This window comes from Alexandromys fortis, unplaced genomic scaffold, assembly GCF_014885135.2.
Source record: "Alexandromys fortis isolate MF-2015 unplaced genomic scaffold, M_Fortis_MF-2015_v1.1 scaffold_89, whole genome shotgun sequence".
Lineage (NCBI taxonomy): Eukaryota > Metazoa > Chordata > Mammalia > Rodentia > Cricetidae > Alexandromys > Alexandromys fortis.
The window spans coordinates 1,743,265-1,760,099 of NW_026067973.1; the positions used below are offsets into that span (position 1 = coordinate 1,743,265).

The window sequence follows — 16,835 nt, forward strand, 5'->3', positions numbered from 1 at the left end:
CTAAAGAGAAGAGCTTCCTATGGTCCTGTTTCTTTTGGGACTGTGTCAAGGAAAGACAACATGGAGGGAGCACACGGCAGAGCAAAACTCTTCATTTCATGGCTAGGAAGCAAAACAAAGAGCGAGGGAGGCTAATTTCCTAATCCCACAATTCCTTCTAAAGACTTGCTTTCTGATCACCTAAAGCCCTCCCGCCAGGTCCCACCACTTAATAAAGTTTCTACAATCTCTCAATAAAGCTAAGTTGGGGACCAAGCCTTTAACATATGAGCCTTTAGGGGTGCATTCCAAATGAAAACTTCTATACTAGGTTGAATGCTAGCTCAGTCACGCTGACGTAAGAAAGACATTTTTCCTCCTGGCTTCTTCCCTCATAAGGATTATAACAATCGGGGAAAGAAGCCCCAGACACGGGCTCAGGAGTTTGATTCCATTTCTCGCACTTGCTTTGTGACCTTGGACAATTCCCTAACTCCCCTAAATCCCTCCATTTCTCATTTTCTTATCGGCAGAACTCAGTTTATTATATAATGTCTCTCCGGAGGTTGTTGTGAGCCGTTTTCTTTTCCTTTCTTTTGTTCTGAGACAGGGTTTCTCTGTGTAGTCCTGGAACTTGCACGGGCCTTGAAGTTAGAAGTCAGCCTGCCTCTGCCTCTCAAGTGCTGGGAATAAAGGTGTGTGCCCCCACTGCCCCACTTGTTGTGAGTCTTAAGTGATTTCATATGTGTATACTGTGCAGTTCAGTGCCTGGCAAACGTTATTGTCATTCTTCTTCTGTGGTGTTAAGGCTTGAACCCAGGTCTCTGAGCATACCACAGCAATGTTAGCTCAGTCTTTGGTCCTCAATAGTCTTCATCTAAACTATTTGTCTTTTTCTTTGGTCACTTTTTTTTTTTTTGGTTTTTCGAGACAGGGTTTCTCTATGTTTTTTTTTGGAGCCTGTCCTGGAACTAGCTCTTCTAGACCAGGCTGGTCTCGAACTCACAGAGATCCGCCTGCCTCTGCCTCCCGAGTGCTGGGATTAAAGGCGTGCGCCACCACTGCCCGGCTCTTTGGTCACTTTTGATGAATTTGTTCATGACTTCAGTTTTTCTGTTTTCTTCTCACCTACCTTCTGGCCCCAATCCACAAAGGCGAGGGACATACATGACACAGTACCTGGCTATCCTACACTCACTGCTAGGGAACCAGCGAGATAGGTCCCTTTGGAAACTAAAGCAATGCTCCATTTTTTTCTAGGTCCTCCTCAATGCTTTCTTGGTGGGGGCAGGGGTTGTGGGTGGAGGTGAGATGGGGTGGCAGGGGTGGGAGGGTGGGAAGAATAAAAGAATTAGAATAGGATGAGGATGGGGATGCAGCTCAGTTGGTAAGACTGATTGCATGGTAGAGCACGCACCAAGTCCTGAGTTCGATAGCCAGCACCACGTAAGCAGGCAAACAGGTACACACCAGTAAACCCAGCACTTGGGAGGTGTAAGCAGGGAGGGTCACCCATTCAAGATTGCCCTTGGATACACAGGGAGTCTGAAGTTACCTTGTACTAAATGAGACCTGGCTTAGCTGGGCATGGTGGCCGAAGGCCTTTCATTTCAGAGACGGAGGCAGGTGATCTTTGTGAGATTGAGACCAGCCTGGTCTACCTATCCAGTGCACAGCCACTGACAAGAGTGGTTTCAGAACCAATTCTCAGGCTTCAAGAGAGAAAGACTGTTTATCTTGGCTTCACCAGCATAGCTACCCCTGCCCCCCAAGGAGACGGAATATTCATTCTACGTCTAGCTCCAAAATTAAGTTATTGGTTTTGCTGAGGCAAGTAAAGACCATGAAGTGGTGAGGGTGGCTGGCCACACCCATTCATTCATCTGGGATTGAGTGATCTCACTTGATGAATAGGTTTAAGCGGCTAAGAAGCAAGGTCTACTTCATCCCTGTCCTTATTTGCTTGTAAAGGAGCCAATTAGTGTTAATTGTGTTGGCAATTTGAAACAGCCACCAGGGAACTGATCCAAGTCAATTGTGGGATGGCCCCTCCATCCCATCCTAGTCCCAGCCATTACTCATGTCAGATGAGGTTACGAAATGTCCTCTGGTCAGAGAGTAAGTACGTATTTCCCTTCTCACATACACAGGGGCCTGGATGTCAGTTTTAACTATTGCACAGGCTCGATAACACTTCCGTGCCATGGAGAGAGTATGGATAGATCAGCAGTGGACACGTGGAACACACTTTAACAGAGGAATGAATGTTCACAGCCTTCTCTCCTTTCCTAACAGGCCAAAGGCTATCTCTTGCCTTTACAGCCCAATTTCCTATCCCCACCAGAGGCAGCTAAATCAATCTACTTAATAAGGAAGGAGGAGGGGGAGGCTTGGGAACAGCCCAGGATGTGGAATGTCAGATAACTGGAGGGAAGAAAGAGGGATATGAGTTTTATTGCTGGGGTTATTAATTTGATCATCTTTAATGTCCTTGGAGAGTCATTAGTAGGGATGGAATTTATATTACTTACTTATTTTGCTTAACGGAATACTCGTCTTTAAACATGACATGGCTCTTGAGGCAATGAGCATCAGCACCTCACCGGTGCTGACCCGACGAGAGAAAAGGAGTGCAGAAATCCTGACGAACTGTTCCGAGACCGGGTGGGGGTGGGTGGGGAAGGAGGGAGGGAGGTGCAGGAAAGAAAATGACGCACCTTTTCTGGCCCTCACCCACCCAACGACTGGAATGCTTGTTTGGGCTAGGTTTATCGTCCTTGAATATGCAAACTCTAACTTCCCCATTCTTCTGTGTTCACTGACCAGTAGGTTGTACGAGGTGAACTGGGTTTTGTAAGAGTTTTGCTGAACAATTCCCTTGCCTTGCTACCAGCTTGGTTACAGTTGCTTAAATACTGTAGCTATTCCTGCCTCTGTGGCCTCCAGGGCTAAAGTGGGACAAGGCTGGTATTTTTGGTGATGAGGAAATCCTTTTAAGGGAGGTTTGGTGGTGACTGAACTGGGACACAGGTCAGAGCAGGGATCCCATCAACGAAGCAGGGGCCGTCGGAGGTTCTGGTTCCCAACCTTGCTAGGCGCGGCGGAAGCTTAGAAGTTGCTGCAGACCCTCTACGTTTTCACTGCCTGTTCTCCAGAGGGGGGCACTCGGGAGCCGGCGCCTCAGGAACAGAGACCCACGCGGGAAGGTCGAGTTCGCCCGGTGAGGTCACGGTTGCCATGGCTCCGGGCAGTGACGCGCGTCCGCACGTGACGCGCGGTTGCCATGGCGCCGGGCGCCCGGCGGCGCGGGAGCCCCGCCTCCCGGAGTGACGTCTGTCGGCAACCCCCCTCTTTCGGCCCCCCCGCGCCCCCTCCCCCCCGGCCGGCTCCCCGCGGCCCCGGAGGTTTCACTGCACAACAAGATGGCGGCGGCGGCGGCGAGCGGAGCTGGCGGGGTAGCCGTGGCCGGAGCAGGGGAAGCCGGGCCGGCCGGCCGCCTGCTACCTCCGCCCGCCGCGGGGCCCCCGGCAGCCCCCGCCGCTGTGCCCCCGGCCGCCGGCCAGCCGCGTCCCGCAGCCCAGGCCTCCCGCGGGTCGATGGCCGCTCGCATCGGCTACTACGAGATCGACCGCACCATCGGCAAGGGCAACTTCGCTGTGGTCAAGCGGGCCACGCACCTCGTCACCAAGGCCAAGGTAGTGGCTCCGGGGACCGCGCGGCTGCGGGCTGCGCTGCCCCGGGGGGCGTTGCAGGGCGGTCGGGCCAGGGGACTACGTGATTCCCGGGGGCTCGGGTCAGGGTCAGCAGCTGTGGCGGCGGGAGAAGGCAGGGACCCCACAGCGGAGCGGGCCGAGGGGGAGAGCTGAGCAACTGGGCACCTAAGGGGTCCTCGGGGCTGTGCGCAGGGTGCTAGGGGGTGACTGGAAAGGAGGCGTTGGAACTCTCAGGGGGCCGGCGGACTGCACGCCAGGAAGACTCCGGAACCAGCAATTAGGAAACCATCAGAAAATGAGGGCAGGGGCATATGAAATGTGGACCACAGGATGGGGGAGACGTTCCACTGGCCACCTCAGGTTTTCCAGAGGCTGCGGGACGGCTGGGACACGAACTGAGGGTGTGCAGTGGGTGCAAGATCCGAAGGACCTGGCACCTATGGCAGAGATAGGAATCCACGTTTGATTATTTAAGACTGATAAATGGTGTCAGTTGGGAGCCTGAGGAGCCGCGCACTTGATTATTGGAGGAGACAGTAAAGAAAACGGGGAAATACGGGGAAAAATGGAAGGGACCCATGAACAGAGATTCCAAAGGTCTGGGTTTCTGGTGGCATTAGCTAACCAAGGGTTAAACAATTTAGGATAGATGGTTTGTTGATTATTTTTTGTTGTCAGAGGGTCTGGAATTGTGGGTTTTGTAGAGCCCAGGGTGGGTTTTTCGGTCGGGATTGACACTGAAGAATTATACACATTTGGGCCCTTTGGTTCCCAAGGGATTTGAGGAGCTGTAGTAGTGAAATTGGCCAAGGTCAATTAGGAAGCCATGTATGTATATACATAAAATATTTTTCTAAGGAAATAGAGGGAGCACTTTTACATAGCCTTCTTCATTGAGAGCATCGAGGAATCCTTTAGTTTTGATGGAACTCCACCACAAAGCCCATTTGAGTTCCCAATTATCCTTCGTTCAATACGTCACTTGAATGGATACTTTTAATGGAGTCATTCATTATATTTAAAACAGTAGCTCGAGTTTTTCTTCAGCCTGGCTAATGAAAAACCTTTACAGCTTCTGCTGTTTCCTCCCCAAGCCACACCAGTTCCCCTCACCTCCTCGCCCTAGCCGCTGGTTATCTTCCCTACCTTGTTTTGGCTTTTATGGTAGTCACTCCCTATCTGGGCCTTGTCTCCTGCTTACGTGCAACCTGAAGTTCCTTCCCTCGCCTCTCTTCTCTGTCAAAGACGACTAGGGGCCCTTCTTCCTAGGGTGGCTGGGTAGGTGGCTGTGGAGGAGTGATTGGTCAGTTTCACTTCCTCTGGTGGGACCCATGCAAGCCTTTTTTGTCAGTTTTTACAAGAGGGCCTCAAGTCTTCAGAGCCAAGTGACATACTCAAGTGCGCCTCTTCTGTTGCAATCCCTCAGCCAGGCAGCTGGAGTTGGAGGCTGCTTCTCCTTTCCCCCACAGTGTGTGGAGTCCTGTTTACTGTTGACCAAGCCAAGCTTGTGTTTACAAACAATATGCCTCCGTCCTTGTTGCCTATCCTTTCCCCTCTGCTTCTGTGATTATTTTGCCCTGACCTCTGGGAAATGGACTCCACAAACATAATTGGTTGTCTGGCTATGTTTTCTATGATTTAAAGAATTTTGAATCTTCCAACTCTTAGATATACCAAAATATTGATTTAAAAAAAAATCTATGACAGGCTGGGTTGAGTGTCTTATAAACATAATTGCAAACAGTTGATTCTTGGCTTTATATATAAAAGGGACATTTCTGTCTTCAGTAGTCAGCAAAGCCAGTGCCTAATTATGGTTGGTCTGGCTGCTTTCTAGTGTGTGTGTGTATATGTGTGTGTGTGTGTGTGTGTGTGTAGAGTTTTTTTCTCTGAGACCTTGGTATCCTTTAGGACTGCAGCCTTTACAGCACTGACTTGTTTATAGACGGGTGTCACTGTTTATGCTGGTTTTTATCTTTGATCGTTTGTGGCGTGCAGTTATGCAATTCCTATGTATGGAAATATTCAGACCCGAATGAGGCTGAAATGGCCGGGACAATGAGTTGCATGTGTGGGAGAGACCATGCCAGCGTTTGTTTGTGCTTCTGTAGCAGTGTGCAGTGTCCTAGCTCCAGTTCCAAGTGCCCTATCTTTTCGCTACTTAAATGACTCTGACGACTGGAGTGAAGCTCAATTCACAAGGAGCTGTCACGTGCTCAGTGTGAACCCTGGCATATTTTGGCCTGCTCCCTGCTTACCTGGATTCATTTTGGAAGGGGTCCTTTGACACTGACAGCTGAGATGTGCCCAACAGCTGCTGGCATGCAGTGTGATGGCCTAGTAAGGCCATGGTTTGGTTATATAATGACAGGGAAGGTGCCTAGGTACTAGAAGTTGCGGGAGCCGCTGAGTCTGTTATTCAGGGCGATAGATTTTTCTCCGTATGTCCTGCAGTGGAAATCTTCTGCAGTCAGGTCAAATGGAGGCAGATGATTGTTTTTCTCTTTCTACATCTCTACAGTAGGTTATCCCCCCACCCCTTTAAAGGTGTATGATTTTTATTTCCCCCTTTCTATCTCCTTTCCTCCTTTCTGTCACTGAATGGTCTGGCTTTTTCTTCTGATGCTGGATAAAAGTCAGACCCAGATAATTCCGACGATGCCTGTGTTGGTAGGAGAGGTTAGGCAATAGGCATTTTCTGTATATCAGAGAACTATTTATGACCCCCCTCTTCCTACGTGACCCTTTCTGAGGACTAAGAAGCTAAAGCAAACTTCATTTATTGACTAAGCTACTGCACTCTGTCCAACAATAAGAGAAGCTGGCCCCTGTCCAAACCCTCTGTTAACTCAAACTTCCCAGAGTAGGACTCAGGGGCGAAGAGAAGAATGTCGAGAAAAGGAGCTCTTTTCCTATGTGCGTGTTGGTACCTTTGTAGCATGGCTTCCAGGAGCTGAGACTCGGTGCTGGCAGCACTGCAGTGTTTTGAGCCCCACTGCAGAGGGGCTCACGGGAGCGACAGGCTTTGGTCAGCAGCTCACCGCGTCTTCCTTTGTCCTACCTGCTTTGATTTCCTTTTTTTTTTTTTTTTGAGCCGCATAGCCCAAGGTTCTCTATTCTTTTGTAGAACACTATAAAGTATTAAGAGGATTTGTTTGTTTGTTTGAAATAGATTTTTCCGCTCTCCTATTACTTATAGTCTGTTTCCTGTGCCCAATTGTACCTTCAAGCTAGTTGGATGGCTGGAACAAAGAATAGATAGCTACATTTTGTGTGTATTTAAAACTACACATGACTCGGAAAGCGTTTGGCCAAAATGTTATTTCAGCATGTATCCTTCAGTCGCCTGTCACTGGTTCTTGGTAAGAGCATCAGTTTTACCCAAAACTGCCTGGTTTGAATGCTCTGCTGTTTAATGCAGGGCTGTTGTGGGCCCTGAATACTGACCTGCTAAACCTCTTTGTGCTTGGATTTCTTCATCTGCAATGGGATGGCAGGAGCACTCACCACACCAGTTTTGAGTGTTGGGAAGATTAACTGCTGTGTGTAATGCTGTCCATGTAGTGTTCGGCACTTAAGAAATAGGTAAGAAATGTCGTCATCGTTCTCAGTAAGACAAGGCCGACTAGTCCCGGGAAGAGCTCCTGACCCAAAGTGCCATTGGTTTTGGATAGGTAAACACAAGCCGCATGCTATGCTTTCATGCAAGACGCTTGCTACTACTTCAAGTGCTGCTTTAAAGTTCCTCACTGTAACACTCTAGAGTCCAAACTGGTCTGAAACTCTTGGTGATTGACCCTCTTGCCTCAGGCTCCCTGGTGTTGGGGTTATAGGCATGAACCACCACATTACCACATTGGGCTATGACATTTATTCAGAATAGTTTTTCATTATGCTTTGTTTGATTTTATTTATTTTTATTTATTTATTGTTGTTTGAGACAGAGTTTCTCTGTGTCCTGGAACTAGCTCTGGTAGACCAGGCTGACCTTGAGCTCACAGAGATCCAGCTGCCTCAGTTTCCCGAATGTTGAAATTAAAGCCACTTGCCACCACCTGGCTAAAACATTGGCTTTTTTTTTCCTTTGGAACATCTCAAAATATTTATTTATTAGAGTGCTGGGGATAGAACACTGTTACACAAGTAATTGCATCACTGAGTACGTTCTCAACCTTTTTGTTTTCCCCAGATTCTTTCCGTAGCTCAGGCTGGCCAGGAACTCACTGTGCAGCCCACAGAGGTTTTGAATTTGAAAGCTCTCCTGCTTCAGTTTCTCCTTTGTTGGATTATAGGTGTGCGCTAGCTACCACACATGATTTTTTCTTTTCTTTTAAAATTATTTTCAAATTAACTAATTAATGTGTGCCAGTGTTTTGCTGGCATGGTTGCCTCTGCACCACCTGCTACTGATGCCCCTGGAGGCCAGAAGAAGACATCAGATCTCCTGGAACTATTGTAAGCCACCAGCCTTATGGGCATTGGGAATCAAACCCTGGTTCCCTGGAAGAGTTTCCTGTGCTCTTAACCACTGAGCCATCTCTACAATTATATGATTACTTTTATTTTTTTGAAGCATGGTCCTATGTAGCCCAGTGTGGCCTCCAATTCACCATCCTCCTGTCTTCTTTGGAGTGTTGGGATTACATGAAGCCCCTCACCTGGCTCAAATTTTCATTGTTTTTTGTAATTAATTTTTGTCATACTGACGATGGAACAGGTTTCTGGTTTTTGTTTGTTTTTTTGCACATCACCTTTTCTTCAGAGATTCACTTAAATTCTATGGAGAATATGGAAAATGTTCCTACACGTTTGTAGCTGGCTGTAGTCACACACGCCTGTAATCCCAGCACTTGGGAGGCTGAGGCCTCTAGAGGATCATGAGTTTGAACCAAGTTCAGGTTGGTCCTCATGTATACCAGGCAAGTATTCTACTATTGAGGATATATCCTCAACTTAGGATTTTAAAATTTAAATGTGTCACAGAGAAAACATTTTTCCCTAAGTCTTCATTCCGAAGCCTGTGAGCATACACATTTGTGCAAGGTGTGTTTTACTGCACACTCTGCTCACAAGGACTCAAAGCCTGAATTTTGTCTTTAAAGAAGAGTTTAATGAAGCTTGCTCGTGCATGTGCCCTTTAGGAAGTGGGAGCAGGGCCACTAGTAAATAGAAGAAGAAAGATACTGAAACCAACTTTTTGCATGCCATACGTGAGATGATAGTTGCATCCCTAGACAGTCTAGAGGTGACTGCTGAAGGGTGACTAGGTTCATTTTGGTCTCCGTGTAATGGGGTTCCTTTTTTGCTTGAGCCTTTGTGAGTTGCTAAGGCCAATTAGGACTAGTCTTTGCAGAGCCAGAGCACCAGGATTCCACTTTCAGCATCAAAGATGTTTATTTTAACATTCTGACTTTGGTGCCAACTCCCTAGAAAGTCATAGATCTGGCTCAAGCCAGAGGCGCCCAGACCAGTTGTCTCTGGGCCAGAAGTGCTGGTTCGTTTCCTAAGCATCAGTCTGGCTAGTGTGTTTTGGTGCATGGCATAAAAGAGAACAAAGTCAATGCTTTGAAAATAGAAAGAAATGTTCTTTATTCGTAGAGGCTCTGAAATTGTAAAAGGTACCTAAGACATTTCTGCTAAGAGTGAAATCTTCCCCATACCCATTCACTCATTCATGCAGGTTGTTTGATGGACTCTAGCTTTGGAATACACTACTTAAAAAGGGGGACACGCACTCACACACACACACACACACCACACACAAACAAAAACTCAACCTTTATCTTGGAACTTACTTTTATTTCTTTATTTTGAAAAAAAAGTCTTGCTATGTAGACTGGCTTGCCTTGAACTCGTAGAGATCAGTTTGCCCCCAGTGCTGGAATTAAAGGCATGCTCAAACACACTTAGATAGAATTTACTTTCAAATAGTTGGAGATAGGTAAGAGCCCTGCAAAACAATAAACAGACAAAAACATCAGTACCAAGAGAAAATGAATGGGCTAGAGACTAGGAGAAGGATGCACCTTCAGGTAGGCCATAGAAAGCAAGATGGGCCGGGCGATGGTGGCGCACGCCTTTAATCCCAGCACTCGGGAGGCAGAGGCAGGTGGATCTCTGTGAGTTCGAGACCAGCCTGGTCTACAGAGCTAGTTCCAGGACAGGCTCCAAAGCCACAGAGAAACCCTGTCTCGAAAAACCAAAAAAAAAAAAAAAAAAAAAAAAGTAAGAAAGCAAGATGGTACTTTAGCTGACGATGGGGAAAATCCAACTTTGAAAGACTGAGAAAACAGAGCATTCTAACTGGACAAGAGGAATGTCAAGGCAAAGACCCTGGAGACCGAAAGGACCACCCAAAGATTAGATCTGAGGCACGTGTCTAGGACTTTGGTGGGTAGAGTAGTAGGGATGAGTTCAGACAGGGAGATAGGCCAGATTCTACAGGTCTTCTCCTAAGCATTATGAAATTGGCTATGACCAGGAGTTGGCATCAGATTGCAGCATAGCCGAGCACAGATAACTTTGGTTGGTGTAATTTCAAAATTCCATGATGATTATTTTATGGCTAAGAGGAAAAAAAGTCATGTCATGCTGCTTATTTTTTGAGGCAGTGAAAGTTGTCAAATTTAACAGCATAGATTTTTTTCACTCTATTAGAGAACGTCATACATTTTGCATACTAAACATGATCAGCCAACAAATCCTTGTTGAATTGGGCACAGAAAGGACTTCTAGATGTTCCATTCAAATTCATTTCTACTGTCCAGAAAGACACAACAGAATTTAGAGTCTCAGTTAAAGAAATGTTTACTCAGTATGTGCTGGGGGTGGGTCATGCATATTATCGTACATGTGTAGAGGGCAGAGGATCACTTGCAGGAGTTGGTTCTTCCTCTCTTTGCACTCTTTGAACTCTGGGAATTGAATTCGGGTCCAGACTCTCTGGCCCTGAGTCTCAGATTTTAATGGATTGTTAAGATCATTTAGAGCACTGTGCATTAGATTCATGGTGTCTTCTGTAAATTTTCCTCTTTCCCATTTTCCTAGAGAGCTATAGCCAGTTTGAAGATTGTTGGACTTAGACTCTAGATATCCCAGACTTCTCAACTCATAGAAAATAGTGCCTTCACGCTATGAAAATTCGCTTTTTGATTAGCAGAATAACACATACATACCAACCAAAGTTGAAGATGTTTACTTTATGAAAGCAATCCTTCAAAGTGAGATATCGTGAAACATTTCCGAGTTGGAAGGTTAACCATGCCAACACGGTCCACACCTGTCTCGTCATCCTGCCTCTTTGGCATCCTAGCTTCCTGCCTGCAGTCCTCGGCCGATTTGCCTTTAAATCTCACTCAGTCCTCAGTGCCCCTTTTTTGTTTGCTTGTTTTCCAAGACAGGGTTTCTCAGTGTAACAGTCCTGTCTGTCCTGGAACTCACTCTGTAGACCAGGCTGGCCTTAAACTCAGAGATCCGTCTGCCTCTGCCTCCCGAGTGCTGGGATTAAAGGTGTGCGCCACCACTGCCCAGTTCAGTGCCCACTATTCATGACAGATGCAAAGGAAATCAAAAAGAGAAGGGCATAGATGTAGGAGAATGACCACAATCATGTGTACAACTTAGTTTTCTTGTGTCACTGTATGGAGTGCACTTCTAGGGAACACAGCTAGCTCTGCTCAGGTTGGCTTGATCCTCCTGTGAAGGGGACTTTCTTGGATGATCGTTCCTCACCGGCCAGACCACTCCCAGTCACCATGCACCACCTTACAACTAGATACATACTTACCTTGTGATATGGGTAAGAGCAAGAGAACTATTTATCTACGTTTTTAATTTGGTTCTTATTTCTGGCCTGAGTGGTACCTGTTCTCTGTGAGACTGTCCCTCACCCATCAGGTGGTCCCCTGGCCTCTTCTAATACAGAGTGTACTGGTAGAATTGGAGTGTCCTGTGGATGACTTATGATAGCATCCAGAGGCTGAAAATTATATATAGTCTCCTGGGCTTTTGTCCTTGCATAATAAATCATTGCTAACTAAATAGCCAAGGCAGTGTCACTGTGAAGCCCCAGCATCTATGATGAACGAGCTGGAAAGGCCTGTGTTTAGATCTGTTCAGAGTAGAATTCTATCAGCTACCACAGAACTGTTGGATGAGTCGTCGTGAAGTTATTTTAGTAACGTATTCAGTTCAGCAAGCGTGTGACCCATGGTAGACAAGGACTCTACCTCTCAAAATGCAGCTTTCAAAGAGGTAGGAATCAGCTGGACGCGGTACTACACACCTGTAATCCTAGTGCTTTGGAGTTGGAGGTGGGGAGATTAGCAGTTTGAGGTCAGCCTCCCCTAGTGGAGTACAGGCTAATCCAGACTACCTGAGACCATTTCTAAAAGTAAAAAAAAAAAAAAAAAAGTAGGGATTAGATTATGAGTACTTTACCACATTTCCCAGAGAGTTAATAGGAAAGAGGAAAGACCCCTTTGCCCTTTGCCTCTTTAGATTGTCTGTGTGGGCAGGGCTTACTCAGATGGGGAATTTTGGCTAGTTAGTTCAAGTTAAGTTTAGGTTTTGATTAAGAAGTTCTGCCCAGTTTCAGCTCTAGCACCTGCTTGCCAGCCTTGAGTCCCCATGCTTCTCCTTACCTCTTCCTCTCTCCTCTCCTTCCTCCCCCTCCTTCCTTCCTTTTTTTTCTTGAGAGACAGGTTCTCACTATATAGCCCCATGTCATTAAGAGAACTGGCTAGTCAGATCCATACCCTCCTGATACAGGTGAGGACTAACAGAACCATTTATCTGGAGTTCCTTTTAATTTGACTCTAATCTCTGCTCTGAGGGCTATCTATACATGGTCTCCAGCACTGTCCTCACCTATTAGGTAACAGCAGCAGTCTAGGTAACACATTCACTATGTATGTCAGGCTGCCCTGGACTTGTAGTGATCTTCTTGAGCTTCCTTCTCCTGAGTACTGGGATTATAGGTGTGACCACCCATGTATTTATGGGTGTTGGGGACTGAACCCAAGACTTCACACATGCTAGACAAGCATTCTACACACTGGCCTATATCTCCTGCCCCTTTTTTGTTTGTTTGTTTGTTTTGAGACAGGTTTTTGCAATGTAACCTTGGCTGGCCTTCAATTTTTGACAGTCCTCTGGTACCCCAGTGCTGGAATTATAGGTAGACACCATGCACATTTTTTTGAAAATCTCGCGGACCATTGGTCATTTATACATTGGCTCATTAATTAATTCTTTCTATTCATCTACCCACTAACCCATCCATCAAGAAACCCTGTCTCAGAATATAAGGATGGGGCTGGAGAAATGGCTCAGTGGTTAAGAATGCTTCCTCCTCTTCCAGAGGACCTGAGTTTGGTCCCTAGCACCCACAACAGGTGGCTCACAACTATCTATAACTCCAGCTCCAGGGGATCCGTAACCTTCTGACTTTCACAGGCACCATCACACCTTTGTATATTCACACAGATACACATGTATAAATACAAATAATAAAAATAAAACATTACAAAAATTAAGAATGAAGTTGGAGAGTGATAGAAGATACCTCAGTGTTGATTTCTGGTCTCCCCATATGCATGTATGAGTGTACACACCTGTATACACATGCATATCTTCCCATACACACATGTGTGCATGCCTGCACTTGTCGAACTGGATGATATAAGCATATCCAGTGAGGTGAAATCTTCTGCTTACATCCCTATAGTTTCTTTAAAGAAAAAATGGTTTGCTAGGTGGTGATTGCACACGCCTTTAATCCCAGTACTCAGGAGACAGAGGCAGGTGGATATCTGTAAATTCGAGGCCAGCCAGATCTACAAAGTGAGTTCCAGGACAGCCAGGGCTATGCAGAGAAAAAAAAAAAGAGATTATATTTTGTTTACTATTTGTGTGTGTAAGCGAGAGGACAACTTGGGAGTTGGATCTTCCCTACCATATGGGACAGGAACTTGGGTCATCAGGTACCTGCACCTGATGCACCATCTTGCTGGCTTCTCTGCAATTTCTTAATCGTGTTTCATAAAGATTTATAAGGGTTTCTTGGATCAGTTTAAGTGCTAGTTGCTGTTTATTTCTTGCAGTGTTCAACATACTTGATATTTCTGAAAATCATTGTTTTGTTTTATTTTTCGGTTTTTTGAGACAGAGTTTCTCTGTATGTCTTTGGCTGTCCTGTAACTCACCTGTAGACCAGGCTGGCCTCGAACTCACAGAGATCCAATTGCCTCTGCCTCCCGAGTGCTGGGATTAAAGGCAAAAATCATTGTTTTTAAGATAAAAAAAGACAAATGTCTAACTTCTATTGTTTGATGGGGAGTACAGTTTAATCATTTAATATGATTATATAGCTAGTGCTTATAGCTGGATTCTTGTTGGAACTGTTGGCTCCCCAATAATGACATGAAGGCTTATTATTAATTATGAAAGCTCAGACAATAGCTTAGGCTTATTTCTTTCTTTCTTTTCTTTTTCTTGTTTGTCTTTTGTTTTTTGAGACAGGGTTTCTCAGTGTAGCCTTGGCTGTCCTGGAACTTGCTCTATAGACCAGGCTGGCTTCAAACTCAGAGAACCACCTGCCTCTACCTCCTGAGTGCTGGAATTACAGGCGTGCACCATCACCTCCCAGCTATTTTAATTTTTTATAGTTATAAATTACATTTATGGTATGTGTATGTGTGTGCATGTTTATGTCAAAATCTCCTACCCTGTGGTCCTGGGGATGGGTTGTGGGTTGGCAGACTTAGTTCAGGTACCCTTGATTGTTCAGCCATGTATCTGACCCTTGGGTTGCCCAGAGTGTTGAACTCATGTGATTTGATTCCCCTGCATCCAGCCTCCTGAAAGCTGCCACTGTAGGCATATGTCAGCTCTCCACCCAGAATTCCATGTCTCCTGTGATCAGACCTGGGCTTTGTGAATGCCTGGCTAAGGCTCCCGCTGAGCAGCATCTCCAGCCCCACAGCCCCTCTGTTAAATGGAAAGCTCTTTCAAACAAAGCCTCATCGGGCTAACTCCCCTTAGTTGACACCCCAAATATGGTCAATATGGTAAGCCGGGGCTCCAGCTTTCCCCTTCTGCTTTGAAGACACCACATTGTCAGGCTGTGGGCTCTTCCTGAAAGAACTTCAGACTTCTTGTTCTTTGCTTTATAACTACATGATCCAATTAAAAAAAAAAAAAACCTCAATTTTCCATCACTAGCCAGTGATCCTCATGAGTTACTTTAATTGGGCTTAACCTTTAATGAATTAACTCAACAGGTAACCCTTGTGACATCTGTATGGAAAAAAGTAACAGTTATTGGTACAAGAAGTTAGATTTTATTCTTCTCAGGGTAGACAAGGGGTTAAGTTAAAGGAGCATTTGAACCTAATGGAGGAAGGAAGAGAAGCCAAATGAGGCACGATAAATTCCTTACCTCAACCACACTGTCTATTTTTACTGCCTCTCCTCTGCCACCTTTCTCTTTTTTTCCTGTTCATAAAAATAACATTGTGTTCATGGAACAACTTTGGGAAGATTCAGGAAATGATGAAGAAGCAGACAGGAAAATGTCATCCGTAACCCTGCCACCCGGAGGCGAGGCGGGAGGTATGATACTGTGAAGTAGAACCAGAGGGGCTGTTTATGCTGCCGTTCTCAAGCCGCTCTGCCGCTCGCTCGGCACCGTCAGTACTGTCGTAGCATCAGTTGTAATATCGTTCTGGTGATGTGAATACTGTTTTTGTGGCGTTTTGGTTTTTTGAGTCTTTTTCACAATTGAAAAGTTTTCATTAAGCTGTACGGTGGTGGCACACGCCTGTAATCCCAACACTCAGGGGGCAGAGGCAGGCGGGTCTCTGTGAGCTCGAGGCCAGCCTGGTCTACAAGAGCTAGTTCCAGGCCAGGCTCCCTCGAAAAACAAACAAACAAAAAAAAAAAAACAAGAAAAGTTTTCATTTCATAAATAATCTGTGGCAATGCTATGGGATCTGAATGTTCGTATAATTTTAGACTTTTTTTTTTTTTTTTTTTTTTTTTGGTATAGCTAACCTTTCCCCTTTCCCTGGCTGCCTTTGACTCATTTTTCTGTCCCTTCCACTCACAAAGGGAAAGAAGAAACTATTGAAGGAGAAAGAGAGGTTCTCAGAGGTGGGCTGTTTGTTGATCACCTGAACCTTTTTGTTTTCTTTGTTACTTATTTATTTACTTTTGAGATAAGTTATCATTATGTAGCCTAGGCTGACCTCAAGCCTTAGCCTATAGGTGTGAGCCACTGTATCCAGCTTTGACTTATATATTATTATTATTTTTTATTACTCACTTGTTTGGAATTAGGTATGGATAGAATTCATATGTTGTNCCCCCCCCCCCCCCCGCCCCGTATGTGTAGTATGGGGATCAAATCCAGAGCCTTTCAAGTGCAATCAAGTGCTCTACCACTGAGCTACAAGCTCAGCCACTGGTGTCACTTGAGTTAAAAAAAAGTGCTTAAAAATATTTATTCTATTTGTATGTATGTTCAGGTGCCCATAGAGGTGAGGAGAGGACGTCAGAGTTCTTGGTCACAGAGGCACCCACTGTAGGTGCTGGGATCTGAGCCCTGGTCCTTTGGTAGAGCAGTAAGCACTCCTAACCACTGAACATCTCTCCAGACCAAGTGCTTTTTTTGTTTAAACCTCTGTAGCTTTCCTTGCCTCCTTTTTTCTTTGAAGCAGGTTTAAAAAACACATTGACTATTTTTGAAAAACCAAAAAAAAAAAAAAAACCCCAAAAAAACCCCAAATAAAACAAAACCAAAAACAAAACACATTGACTAATATTTGACTGTAGGATCAATGAATTTTTGTTGTTATTTGTTTGCCCTAGTTGGTATTCCTTCATCTTTCCATTAAGCACACCTATAATTTATTATTTCCAATTTTGCTTTGCTTTTTTTTTTTTGAAGCAAAACTTAGGGGTTGTTAAAGGGGTATGAGTTAAGTTCTTGATTTTTATGGTCTTTCTCTTGCCTATCTCTCATCCATATCTAATTTGACTTTATTAAATTTTTTCAAGTTGAATGCTTAGTTTTCACAGAAGCTTGTCTATTTTTTCTTTGTAATTTTCAAGTTTACGTGATATTTAATTAAATCACATCAT

At 45.2% G+C, this 16,835-nt stretch overlaps 1 protein-coding gene across 4 annotated transcripts in view; it reads left to right on the top strand.

Annotated features, from left to right (window-relative positions):
- Window positions 1–3,362: 3,362 nt before the first annotated feature.
- Sik3 (SIK family kinase 3) overlaps window positions 3,363–16,835 on the top strand; it is a 215,166-nt gene continuing 201,693 nt past the window's right edge. For 3 of the 4 annotated variants that reach the window (XM_050156356.1, XM_050156354.1, XM_050156353.1), the window contains exon 1: window positions 3,363–3,674. In XM_050156356.1, coding sequence (XP_050012313.1) covers window positions 3,402–3,674 — 273 coding nt within the window. In that variant the 5' untranslated portion in view covers window positions 3,363–3,401. The remainder of the gene's footprint in view (window positions 3,675–16,835) is intronic. The other variant, XM_050156352.1, reaches the window with a different exon arrangement.